Raw genomic sequence first — 12,681 nt, forward strand, 5'->3', positions numbered from 1 at the left:
TTATAATAACAATAACAATAATTACAATGACAGTAATAACAAGAGATGTGAGTAATAAACACAGTCCTGTACAGTCAGTCCTCGGATTGACCTCAGCCACACTGATGGATTATGGATTGATCGCTCGTCAGCCGCCTCTCATGACTCGTCCTGGCTGAAGAAGTGTGGCTCTCGCTGTCGTCCTCTCCTCTCAGCTTCGTCTTCACTCAGCCGCCATCAACTTCACTGGAAAACACGTGTTCCATCTCATCCCCCCCCTCCCCTCCCTCTGTTGAGACAGAGTCACAGAAGACACAGATTAACACAAGTTCTCCTGACGTCCAACAACACAAGTGAGAACCTTCAGAACATGTAACCTAACGAATCATCATCACAATTATACTAACATACATGTTTCAATGTATAATCATACGAAAACCTCCATAGTCGTAAAAATAAAGTACAACTAAATAAGTAATAAAATATAAAGTTATGGAAGAAAATGCGAATTTACCAAATAAATATGCTTTAACAAAGTAAGGATATTCATAACTAAGACGTAATAAGAAGAAATACATGTAATAGTGTGTGATATATGATAGTAAAGGATGAATACTGCAAACACAAGTATTGAGTAAATTATAATCAATAAATTGTAAAACAACATGTCTTCTTGAGACAATCCCTGGGTAATAATCAAACATTTTACAGTCTGCAGAATAAATAAACCTTCCTCACTCAGCCCAGCACTTCTATATAAGGAACTTATTCCTGTTTGTGGTCGTTACCTGACTGAGGTTTGCAGTAGAGGTTGTTCCACAGAGCGTTCAGTCCAGTTCGTGGATCTCGTCCTGCATCGAGACCGAAGGTCGCGCCACCTCGCTCATCCGCTTGGCCATGATGTCCCACTGAGGAGCCAGGATTTTAGATTTAGAGCCTGAGGAGGAGGAGGAGGAGGAGGAGGAGGAGGAGGAGGAGGAGGAGGAGGAGGAAGAGGAAGAGGAGGGAAACACATCTTCAGTCAAAACCCAGTCCACTGATGCTGCTGCCACAAATACCAATGATAAAATCTTCTGCCCCCTAGTGGCTCCTTTAAATACTTTTTTGTTACTTTGATTTAAATTTACATTCACTCTCACTTTAAGTTATTTGAAAAATCCTGAAGATCTTCAAATATTTGGCAAAATTCTAAACAGGTCACTTCTTTCTACATTTGACTCAGTATATAATCTCCTCAACCCACTGCAGGTTGTACTTGTTAAACACCAGTTAAATATAAAACATTCAGAAAATCATTTTTCCATTAGGCTCGTTTCACATCTACTGCATAGAAAGCAACATCTCCTCTCTGAGGTCTCTGTGTAAACTGCTGAGTTCTGCTTCTTCTTCACTTTGACTTTGCAGATAAGTTTCTGAAGCTCGACCGATTGTGGAAGGAAAATATGTTCTGATACCGATATCTCTTCTAAAATTATAGCAAAACAGTGACTGAAGCACCCGAAGCAACTTGAGTGACTTCGAACACAACTCACCTGCATTAACTAAACAAGACACAACTGCCTGGTAACAACTAAATCAACACAAATAATCCAAGATCTTGATGGTTAACCCTTAAGATAAACACATCTGTCAAAACCTTTCCACCTCCACTCTAACGAACAAAACCCAATGATGACGTTGATAAGTTTCTGCTACAATAAAAAAAAATGTAAATCCCAATTCTCATCTGAAATCTCCTGCTGGTGTGTTGTTCCAGCCTCGGCCTGAGGTGGACTCACAGACCAGTGGAGACGCTCTCCCTCAGGATATACTTACTGAGCCCTCCTCCTCCTCCTCTTCCTCCTCTCTGCAGTTACCATGACAACATAGACTGTAGCCTCCAGCTAAAGCAGCAAGGCCGATCCGATCCCCCTCTCCCTCTCACTCTCTCTCTCCCTGGCATACTCTCCCTCTCTTGATCTCTCAGTCTGTCTCTTCCCCTCTCTCGTTTCACAGGGGAGAGGGAAAGTGGGACGTAACCCAAAAAAATCCAAAAATCAGAGAACCACACAAACTCTTCACCCTTCGGCGGTGGAACTCGTACGAGTGCTGGGGCCACGGAGCTCGGATGAGCCTGAACACTTCGATATTCTAATTACAGAATGTGCAGCAGAGGCATTAGAGCTCCAACACTCATGCTTAATGCAATATCATTTAGTTTGTGATAACACAATTCAAATAACGTAAAGTAGGGTGAAAACAACATGAGAATACATTAAATAAATAAATCTGTTTTAAACCTGATGATTTATTATATTTGACTAACTAGAATGTCATTGAGTAGAGTACAAACCTCTCATGCCCTTTAAACCACATTTTACTAGTTTACTATTTGGATTCACAAGCTCTTAAATATCGATCCCCTTAATATTTTGCTTTCTTTCATTAAGATCCAAGATCCAATTATTCTCTGAGAAAACAATGAAAATGTTGAAAAAAAGTCTTATTTCGCGATGTTAAATAAAATTAAACACAAAATCCTGGATCTGTCCCCTTATCAGTATCTGCACCTACATGTATTGGGATCTTCATTGATCCATATCACATCCTTCTCACAAACAAACTAAAGGATGCAGATGTTTTCACCTCTGTCCGTTTGTGACTTATCAGCAGGCTCACTCAGATTAAACAGATTTCCACGACACTTGGTTGAAGGATGGAGTTAAAGCATGAAATGTTGCGGCAGATCCACAAATCCTTCATCACGTTATGAAATAGGTGTTTGACATTTTCACCAATCTCCTCGGGACCAATACAAGGAACATAATGAAAAAATATGGCATATCTATGGCACTGATATTTTTAGGTCTGTGCGGTTTGGTGCAGATCCAAATAGAAATCCTGATCTATTGAATAAAGACGCGGTTTCATTTTTAATCATGTTCTTTCAGGCCTTGGGAGTGCTCCTTCAACAGAGACCTGAATATCACGACTTGAAACTGAGAAAACAAAAAGCGATAAGACAATCTTCAGTGTGTTTACTCCCGTCTCCTCCTGGTCACTCACCATCCATTCCGTTGTGCTGCTCATAGGAGCGTTTGCCCAGGATGGTGGGGGAGCCGTTGTTGAGGATGGGGGAGGATTTTATGGGCGTCAGGCTGGCTGAAGAGATGGACGCCCCACGGATTGGAGGATTGGGCTTGACCGGACAGGGATGTGCTTCTGAAACGTGAAGAGAGATGGAGGGAGAGAACGGGAGAAGAGAGGAGAAGAGGCGGGAAACAGGTTGTTAAGCAGAGAGGACGACAAAGACCGACCGAGGAAAACAAAAAGAGAATTAAATCAACATAAGTGACTCATTAATTTCAACTGCTGACCTGGAACAAGAGGCCAGACTCGTGCTGTTATTGCACCGAGGCTCATTCCAGCAAATATGGAACGTGCCAGCTGTAATTAACTAAATGAGACGGTTTCCTCTGACGTGGTTCTTCACGTGTTTTACTTATAAAAACACAAACGACATATATGCGACTACGCGACTAACCCTAACCCTGACATATTTCTAAAGGTGCTAAAAACAAAGTCAATGAAACTAAGTTTTAAACATTGTTAAGACTGGTTTAAGTGACTTTCTTCTTCTTACCTAAATATCGAACCACAGACTCCAGAGGTTTACGTTCCACAGGTTTCAGTGCTGGAGGCTTTTTCAGTGCTGAAGGCCCGTCTGGCATCCGCAGGGCACCTGTAGGAAACCATGGGAAGAAAAGAGCCAATAAAAACTTAATGAATGACACAGTGAAGGTGTGGAGAACAAGAGAAACTTCATATAACTCCAACACGGTGTTCAAACAGGCACAGAACAGGATGAGTGTGCGTGACATAGTCATGAAGAGTCTCACATTCGGCCTTGATGGCTACTGAGTTGACGGGGAGGTACGGGTGCCTGGCCAGGAATCGTGGTCGTATGATATCCTGGCAGAGGCGGCGAGTCATCCGCGTCACCGTGGTGGTCATCAGGAAAAACGCCTGTCGCGTCTTCACGGCAAACTTGGGGCTGCCGCCGTGGCGCATGGGGAGGCCATGGGGGTTCTGGAGGTGAAGACGACACAAGGCCATTAGCATTATCGTTTTTCACAATGCATTGTGGGAAACAATGAGACTGGAACCTAATCCTCTTCTTTGATAATAAATAATTAGTTCAAGTGACTTTCTGAACGAAGACACCAACTTTTTGCTGCTTTGACCTTCTCCCAAGTCAAGATTTGATGGTTTTCTTTGTCAAATAGGAAAATAGTTCAAGTTTAAAAGTATTAATCGACTTTCAGAAGTCACCTTGGGCTCAGGAGGGTTGTAAAGACAAAATAACGATTAATAATCTAAACGTTAAGCCTTTATGTCCTGAACATACTAATTTAATTGAGAAGACGAGAGTGAAGAGAAAGAGGGATTTTCTGTGGAGGATGAACTTTTCCTCCGAGGGTAAGTTAAGACTTTAAGTCAGGAACAGCGAGGTTGCTCTTTGTGGTTTACAGAAAAAGTAGATTCCACGGTCAGTGAAGCCTTCACAGCAGTGTGTGTTTCTGTGTGTTATTATGTGATTGTGTACCATGATGGTGCGGGCGGGTCCGGGCCTCTCTCCCTCCAGCCTCGTGGGCATCTTCAGCCCTCCGTACTTCTTCCAGTAGGTCCAGCACGTCGCGCACAGGCGACACTGCATGTTGGGAGGTCCCCACGAGTACCACTGATAGGAGCTGCTACCTGCACACACACACAGACAGAAGACAGTGAGTGCAGAGCGACACACAGACTCGTCGTGATTCATTACCCACGTGTGATCACGAAGGCGATCTCCTGTGCATGAGGGCGGGAACACAACCTTTAATCATTCATCACTGAATTAAGTACAATCACTGAAATAACTCAAACAATATGTGGCTGCCGGGCATGTGACGCTCCTCTTTGCTCTGCATTTTATAATCCAATTAAAATGTGTTCCACGTGCAGACAGAGTTCATCTGAGCTCTTCACACGAGTTAGTGCAGAGACGCGTCGATCTCAACGTCCATTTTTAAGATTTATTGAAGAGCATGAGGCCGGATGATCGATTCAGATGATTAGTCCATTTTGTTGCTGATATATTTCATTGACGAACCAGTAAAAAGGACACTGGAATGTTTACGGAACAACAAATGCTCATAGTCCTAATGGTCTATTGCTGTTTTGGTCCCATCTTTACAATGAATGAGGTAAACAAACCATTAACAGCATCACAAGCACATCTACACGTTTCTCTCGGTTTTAGCGCTCACGTGTGATTTTCTCATGCAAATAATACTTTTCTCAAATGGTTTCCAGAGTGGATGAATATGGTTTAGTAGCTTCATAATGTAGAGAGGACATTGGAAACTGAACCAATCTCTGAAATAAGCTTGTCTGTTCTCAGGTGGGAGCCTGAGATCACAACCTCTAGTGGCGCCTAATGCTCTGTGTGACTCATCGTCTTAGACGTCAATACAGTCGATCACACAACATCCCTCACGTTGTTAATGACGGTTTTAATGTTATGTTTATTGTTTTGTCTGATGAATTGAAAAGGACTGTGTGTTACTGTGTGTAAACAGAACACACAGTGAATTTCAGAGGCAGCACAACGACAGACAATATGAACAGGATGCAGTAAGGAGTGAATCTATCCAGGATGTAGCCAGATCCACTTAATGCCGGAGATACACTTGTTTTCATATTTGCTGTGTACTACGTATGTGACCAGAGAATTTCACTAGAGGGCATACCACATTTGCGATCGGGTTCTGTACTGCCCCTACTGTTCATATCCGTATTGCATTTCATGGACGTGTAGTGTTAATTTCTGAGGATGTGCCAGTTCTTAAACTACGGGGCAATACAAGAGAACTTCTCAAGAAAATACAAAGACAGCAGCAAATGTTGTGCCATGACACACATGTGTACAATGACTCACTGTAGCAGCTTTCACAGGCTCTGCCCAGGCCGGGGGTCTGGACCGAGCCTGGTAGTCCTGGGACACCTGGAAGTCCTGGGACCCCTGGAGTTCCTGGGACCCCTGCAGGTCCTGGGACCCCTGGAAGTCCTGGAACCCCTGCAAGTCCTGGTACCCCTGCAAGTCCTGGGATCCCTGGAGCCGCCGCTCCGTTCACCAGAGGTGGTTTGATGTTGTTGCTCAGCTGGTTGGGGTTTGGCTTGTTACTGTCGGGGCACAGAAACAGAGACGGGGTCAGAGCGACAGAGAGGAGACAGAACCATCAGCCTCCAGCCACACTCACTCGTACTGTACAGAGAGATAGACACGTCTGCTCTGACAACATCAGCACACGTCCAACTTTGAAACGACATAAAATGTTCCTAAGATCGACTCTAAACTTTAAACACATGACCTCTGAAGAACATAAGTAAACACAATGCTCAAGAACCACTCACTAGTTCGGGATGTAGACCTGCTTCAACTTGCTTTCTGCCTCGGCTGCTTTTAATCGTTTCTGGAGCAGAGACAGAAGAGAGGGAGGAGGGAGAGAGGAAAAGTTATCAGACCGTGACTTAAGGGCACGTTTAAACTTTATATCGATCTTTGACTAGTTCTTAAATATGAATAAACATGTCTTTGGTTTTGTAATTATTTCCACTGTCTTTAAAAACATAAATGTCAAACTAACACTGGCTCACATGCGGATAGAGGAGAACAAAATAAAATGTGAGGGCAGCTTCATTTCTGGGGGATGAAATTAGTTGAGGCTTTTAAAAAATGTTATTGGGCTGTAAGGAAAGTAAATGTATCCTGACATATATGAGCCTGATATAAATTACATCAAGACATTTGTTTTCTTAAACCTTTAGTGTATAATTGATGTTTTTACCTGCTGTACATATCTGTCTGTGGTCTTCCACATGTAGTAATACTCAATAATACTCGTCAGGGACTTCCAGGGCAACTACAGACGGAGGAGAAGGAGGAAAATAATCATTATTTCAGTGAAAGAACACAATGTTATTTCAGTTTAGGTTGAGGTGTTTTCTTCTGCCTAAAAAATCTGGATGAAGTGAGTGAGCATGAAATGTTTTCAACAGGGTCTCGACTGTCAAGAGCTTCAGCTTCATCATTTCCAAGGCAGCTGGTGAGTTGTCGACGTCACTGTGACCGTCCTGAAACCTTCTAAAAGCCTCTTTCATAAGCAAACTTTGTGTGAACTTTACAGGATTTAGTACAACTGCTAGAAGCTTTCTACAATTTCTACTAAGAGTTTTTTTTATTTATTTCAAGGAGAAATGTATTACTTCTTGAGAAACATAAATGAATACACCAGACTTAGATTACCTATGACCTGAATATGAAAGTTAACACAATCCAAGTACGTTTGAAGAGAATAAGTAATGAGGTCTTGAAAAAAATCATTAGATCTTAGTGAACTAGGTAAATATTAGAGTTATTAAAGAGCTTTGTCTTTATAAATACACGTCTCTTTGTATTGAACCCACTGAAGTCGTTCTGTAAACGTCCCTGTTAGAAGTTTGGGAGGAAGAGGAGCTGTCAAGCCGTGGCCCCACCCATAATGGCGGTGTGGTCCTGTTGTTAAGAGAGAAGGCTCGAGTGGAAACGAGAGTGAGCGAGAGGCAGGGACGGCAGCCGGCCACCAGGTGGAGGAGTGAGGCACCCCCGCTGGGAGCTGAAGCAGGCAGCTCCACAAAGGGCAGCAGCACCATTCTCTTCAAGCTGAGAGCGCAGAGGACGAAGAGGAGCTACAGCAGGACGAAGAGGAGCTACAGCAGGAAGAAGAGGAGCTACAGCAGGACGAAGAGGAGCTACAGCAGGAAGAAGAGGAGCTACAGCAGGACGAAGAGGAGCTACAGCAGGACGAGGAGGAGCTACAGCAGGACGAAGAGGAGCTACAGCAAGACGAAGAGGACCTACAGCAGGAAGAAGAGGAGCTACAGCAGGACGAAGAGGAGCTACAGCAGGACGAAGAGGAGCTACAGCAGGACGAAGAGGAGCTACAGTAGGACGAAGAGGAGCTACAGCAGGAAGAAGAGGAGCTACAGCAGGACGAAGAGGAGCTACAGCAGGACGAAGAGGAGCTACAGCAAGACGAAGAGGAGCTACAGCAAGACGAAGAGGAGCTACAGCAGGAAGAAGAGGAGCTACAGCAGGACGAAGAGGAGCTACAGCAGGACGAAGAGGAGCTACAGCAGGACGAAGAGGAGCTACAGTAGGACGAAGAGGAGCTACAGCAGGAAGAAGAGGAGCTACAGCAGGAAGAAGAGGAGCTACAGCAGTAAGAAGAGGAGCTAGAGCAGGAAGAAGAGGAGCTACAGTAGGACGAAGAGGAGCTACAGCAGGAAGAAGAGGAGCTACAGCAGGACGAAGAGGAGCTACAGCAGGACGAAGAGGAGCTACAGCAGGACGAAGAGGAGCTACAGAAGGACGAAGAGGAGCTATAGGAGGACGAAGAGGAGCTACAGCAGGAAGAAGAGGAGCTACAGCAGGAAGAAGAGGACTACAGCAGTAAGAAGAGGAGCTAGAGCAGGAAGAAGAGGAGCTACAGTAGGACGAAGAGGAGCTACAGCAGGAAGAAGAGGAGCTACAGCAGGACGAAGAGGAGCTACAGCAGGTGAAGAGGAGCTACAGCAGGACGAAGAGGAGCTACAGAAGGACGAAGAGGAGCTATAGGAGGACGAAGAGGAGCTACAGCAGGAAGAAGAGGAGCTACAGCAGGAAGAAGAGGACTACAGCAGGACGAAGCTTTCTCACTGCTGCAGTTTGAGTCACGATCAGCCTTTAAAAATATGTGCTCGAGATGCGTTTAGTGATAAACGTTGTTTGTTCTTAGCATTTCCACTCTCCGGTACGAGTTGGCTGCAGCTTTGGTTCACCAGCTTACGATTGTGCTTCAACGTTGTAAAAAAGCTAATCAGCTAAATGAGGTCCGAATGTCTGAGGCAGGATTTCAGCTCCCGTTCTGTGGTTTCTGCAATAAATAACGGGCGAGTGCACTGAACACACACGCAGGCTTCCTAATGAGCAGCATTCATACTACACTCAACATCTTCAGTGCATGAAAACGCTTTTTTGTGTTTATCCTTTAAGGGTCGCGAAGGAGCTGGAGCCAATCCAATGGAGACATTGGGCAAGAGGCGGGGTTCAACCTGGAGAGATCACCAGGGTTTCAACACAGAGACACACACCTCCACACCAGTTGTCAATTTAGAGTCTCAAACTTGAGACAGCTAAATGTTGATAAATAATTTAATTTGATTAAAATGTTGTGGTCATAAATATAAACGTAATGTTAAAAAATACGAGGAATGCGAGAAACCAAATTAGCACATTTCAAAGAATCTCTCAATCATTTCTCAAAAGCTTGCTACTCACAAAATCCTGCTGGATGTCGGTGAAATCTTTGCCGTATTTCTCGAGCGCCTCCTCGAACAGGTTGGCCTCGGACGCGCTCCACTCCTCCATCTCGTCCCTGCAGAGGACGGGCCCCCCCTGAGGCACCAGAGCTGCGATGGCTCGAGTCATGTCGTAGGTCGTGGCGTGGAGTGTGTCCATGGCATGAAACTTAACACAAAGGAGAAAAACTGGGCATGTTAATCTCAGTACTGTCTCTAATGTTATGGAAACATTAACTCTGTTAAGTTCTGCGATATTCTGGTGACTTCTTGGGATGACATTTTTTTTTGCTCGATCCATTGTGTTTATTAGTATCCCCCTTGGGTTCAGTGTGTGTGTGTGTGTGTGTGTGTGTGTGTGTAGCTAGGAGGCCTCTCATCTATGTTTTATATATGAGGATAAGATCTAGGGCAGAATAGACCCACACAAGGCTTCTGGGGCCAAGTGCTTGTTAAGGATAACCAGACACAGGCCTCAACAATCATTAACAAACACACACATTTACACACACGCACACACACAAACACATGTGCACTACAGACACATTTCCTTTGGTTAACTGCCCTGCTTCTCGCTCTCTGTGGTGTGATGCCGCTTGAACCTGAGGCCATTTTCATGTGTGTGTGTACATGTGTGTGTGAGTGTGAGTGTGAGTGTGAGTGTGTGTGTGTGTGTGTGTGTGTGTGTGTGTGTGTTTGTCTCACCAAGGTGATGTCTCTGGAGGCTGCAGCAGCGCTCATGTGAAGACTCGGCTGCCGCACAGAACTGCTGCAGTCCAACGCTCTGGCAAATGTGCCGACTGACCTATGGGGCACGAACATGACATTAAAGATAAAGGAAGAGCTGGGAAACAAACTTTGGGTTTTACTTCCTCCATGGAGATTTGGTGTTTCATGTAGTTTTATAAAAAGGTCACACACTGAACTACTCATTCCCCCCCCAAAAAATGTTGCAAGACAAATCAGCAAAATTCTTAAATCCGGTGCTTCCTGATAGAAAATTCAGTAACAAGCCCAAAACTGCAACGCAACACCATTGGACTCTTAAACAGGACGAACAAAAAGGAGAAAGGGGGCAAGCAAATATTAGGAAAAGTTAGAGACATTTAGCTGAATAAACATAATTATTCTATTGCTGAGAATTAGGTGAGAAGATCAGTATCACTTTTGTGACAAATATGAAGCAGGAGGAAGAATACGGGTTAGCTTAGCATGAAGAGTGGAAACATGGGAAACAGCTTATTCATTCACAATATAACAGTTTGTGTGAAGGAAACATCAGTTTCTTTCCTGCACATGTTCCTGTTTACTTTTGATTCATACACATCTGTGAATAAGCAGGAAAGTGTGTGTTTGTACATTAAAATGTCTTTGTGTAAATAGCATGTCTTTAATTATAAACTATTTGCAATCACCAGGAAAATAAAGACATTTTATGCAGATAAGTTTGATCTGTAAAAACAAAACAGGAACTTTAACAGGAGAACACTGTTTCCTCTTTGTTGCTGCTGTTGCAGAGTCAGGCTAACAGTTTCCATCTGTTTCCAGTCTTTGTGCTAAGCTAAGCATCTCCTGGGTGAAGCTTCATATTTACCACATCGACATGACAGTGGTGTCAATCTTCAACAAACTAACTCTTGGCAAATGAGAAAATGTCCCACATGTTGTACGGTTCTGTGTGGACTTACCGAGCAACAACTAGGAACTGGTCGATCTGTTTCTCTGTCAGTAAGCTGTTTGGGTCCCAGGTCTTCTCCTCCAGTTTCTCCAGCTCTCTGCCGTCGCCCTCATCTACATGAACCCAGAAAACACACAGATGCAGACAATTACTTTGCTTCATCTGCCCCACGTATAATCAACATGATAGAGTTAATTATCTTTCAAAAAATTACCCCCCTGTGTAACGTCTGCCTGCAACTCACTAACCAAGCTGCCTTAGCTTCTAACACATCAAAATCATTAACATACATTTAATTACAGAACTTTACAGATTGTTTCCTCCTGTTAAGAATAAAACCCTGGGAAATCACCAAAACCTAAATCTGGCAGCACAGTACAGGGTCACATTTGTGCATCACAAAATGTCTTGGAAATATCGTTAAAAATATGGACTAATAATGTAAATAAGAATTATTGGACATATTGTAAAGTCACCTGACATTAACGCAAAGTCTCGTGATGAGTCACATTTGTTTTATTATCAACAAATCCCAATGCAAAAACAATACATTTAAAGAATCGATCGCTTTAACAAGTTTGCAGTGTGTGTGCAGTGAAAAGTCTGATATAAATAATCCTCTGTGCCACAGAACTGGTCATGGTTACACTGGGGTGACGTGTTCCTACATTACGATCAACCGGGGCTTGGAGTTTATTTTGAGTATCACACACAGCTGCCCACTTTGAGTCATGTCACAGTGCCCAGCTGTTTTTTGAAATAAAAGGACATATGTGAGACCTGTTTTTACAGAGTTACAGCTTCAGCAAGACCAGATTGATTCCAGACATTGCGAACAAGATAGAAACATGTTGTCCATATTCTATTGAATAATCTGATCAGGTTTTGTATGTGAAATAGCAGCTTTAAGGTTTTTGCCTGTTGTGTGTTCCGTTCAACAAAGTTTTCTACAGGTCACGCTATAATTAGCTGCCTCATCCTCCTTATATTCTCTAGGTGGCTGTAAAATCATCAGCTATGCAGAACATAGACAGTGATCTATTATTTTAAATGCTCTGATTATGTATAATCACGCTGCCACACTGTGGTTGCCATGGAAACTCTGTTTTTTTGGGGGGTAGCTTGTAAAAAAAAAAAAGAACAGAAGTAACCAGAAGAAGAAGCTGAGGCAAAGTTCAAAATTGTTCATAAAGTGTTCCTCAGACTTGAGCAGTTGCAAAGACGTGAAAAGTGAAATAGTCTCTTATGGCCGAGGCCGGCCTGTTAATGCTGAGAAACTGCTTTAAAAGATAAATAAATCCCACCAGAGGGTAAAAAGTCCCCTGGAGCAAGACGTGGACTAAGTAAACTTCCCAGAAGAAAAAGAAAAAGTCAATTAAAACGAGGTTTGAGCTCAGTGTACCGTCTTTCAGGAGGTCGGTGATGTCGGCCTGGTACTTGTTCCCAACGCGGATCTCCCCCTTATCAGCCAGCAGAGTCTTTTGCTGAGGGTCATACACCAGCGAGTAGAAGAAGGCATCCTGGGAAATACAGATGGCAGGAAGGCGTGAGGATGCGATGAAAGGAACAGGACGCGAGATGGGAAAACGGAAGAGGCTAAAGAGGAGTGTATCTGTCTGTCGGTG

General features: G+C 43.6%; 1 protein-coding gene across 1 annotated transcript in view; it reads right to left on the bottom strand.

Annotated features, from left to right (window-relative positions):
• Nucleotides 1-773: 773 nt before the first annotated feature.
• Nucleotides 774-12,681, bottom strand: part of mta1 (metastasis associated 1) — a 40,130-nt gene continuing 28,222 nt past the window's right edge. Inside the window, exons 6-17 of the mRNA XM_061082472.1 lie at nucleotides 12,459-12,576; nucleotides 11,067-11,169; nucleotides 10,084-10,183; nucleotides 9,359-9,547; nucleotides 6,849-6,923; nucleotides 6,415-6,473; nucleotides 5,939-6,183; nucleotides 4,565-4,716; nucleotides 3,858-4,047; nucleotides 3,602-3,700; nucleotides 3,025-3,180; nucleotides 774-916 (exon numbers count right to left, since the gene is read on the bottom strand). Coding sequence (XP_060938455.1) covers nucleotides 807-916; nucleotides 3,025-3,180; nucleotides 3,602-3,700; nucleotides 3,858-4,047; nucleotides 4,565-4,716; nucleotides 5,939-6,183; nucleotides 6,415-6,473; nucleotides 6,849-6,923; nucleotides 9,359-9,547; nucleotides 10,084-10,183; nucleotides 11,067-11,169; nucleotides 12,459-12,576 — 1,596 coding nt within the window. The 3' untranslated portion in view covers nucleotides 774-806. The remainder of the gene's footprint in view (nucleotides 917-3,024; nucleotides 3,181-3,601; nucleotides 3,701-3,857; nucleotides 4,048-4,564; nucleotides 4,717-5,938; nucleotides 6,184-6,414; nucleotides 6,474-6,848; nucleotides 6,924-9,358; nucleotides 9,548-10,083; nucleotides 10,184-11,066; nucleotides 11,170-12,458; nucleotides 12,577-12,681) is intronic.

Source organism: Limanda limanda, chromosome 12 (genome assembly GCF_963576545.1).
Source record: "Limanda limanda chromosome 12, fLimLim1.1, whole genome shotgun sequence".
In the NCBI taxonomy this organism is placed as follows: domain Eukaryota; kingdom Metazoa; phylum Chordata; class Actinopteri; order Pleuronectiformes; family Pleuronectidae; genus Limanda; species Limanda limanda.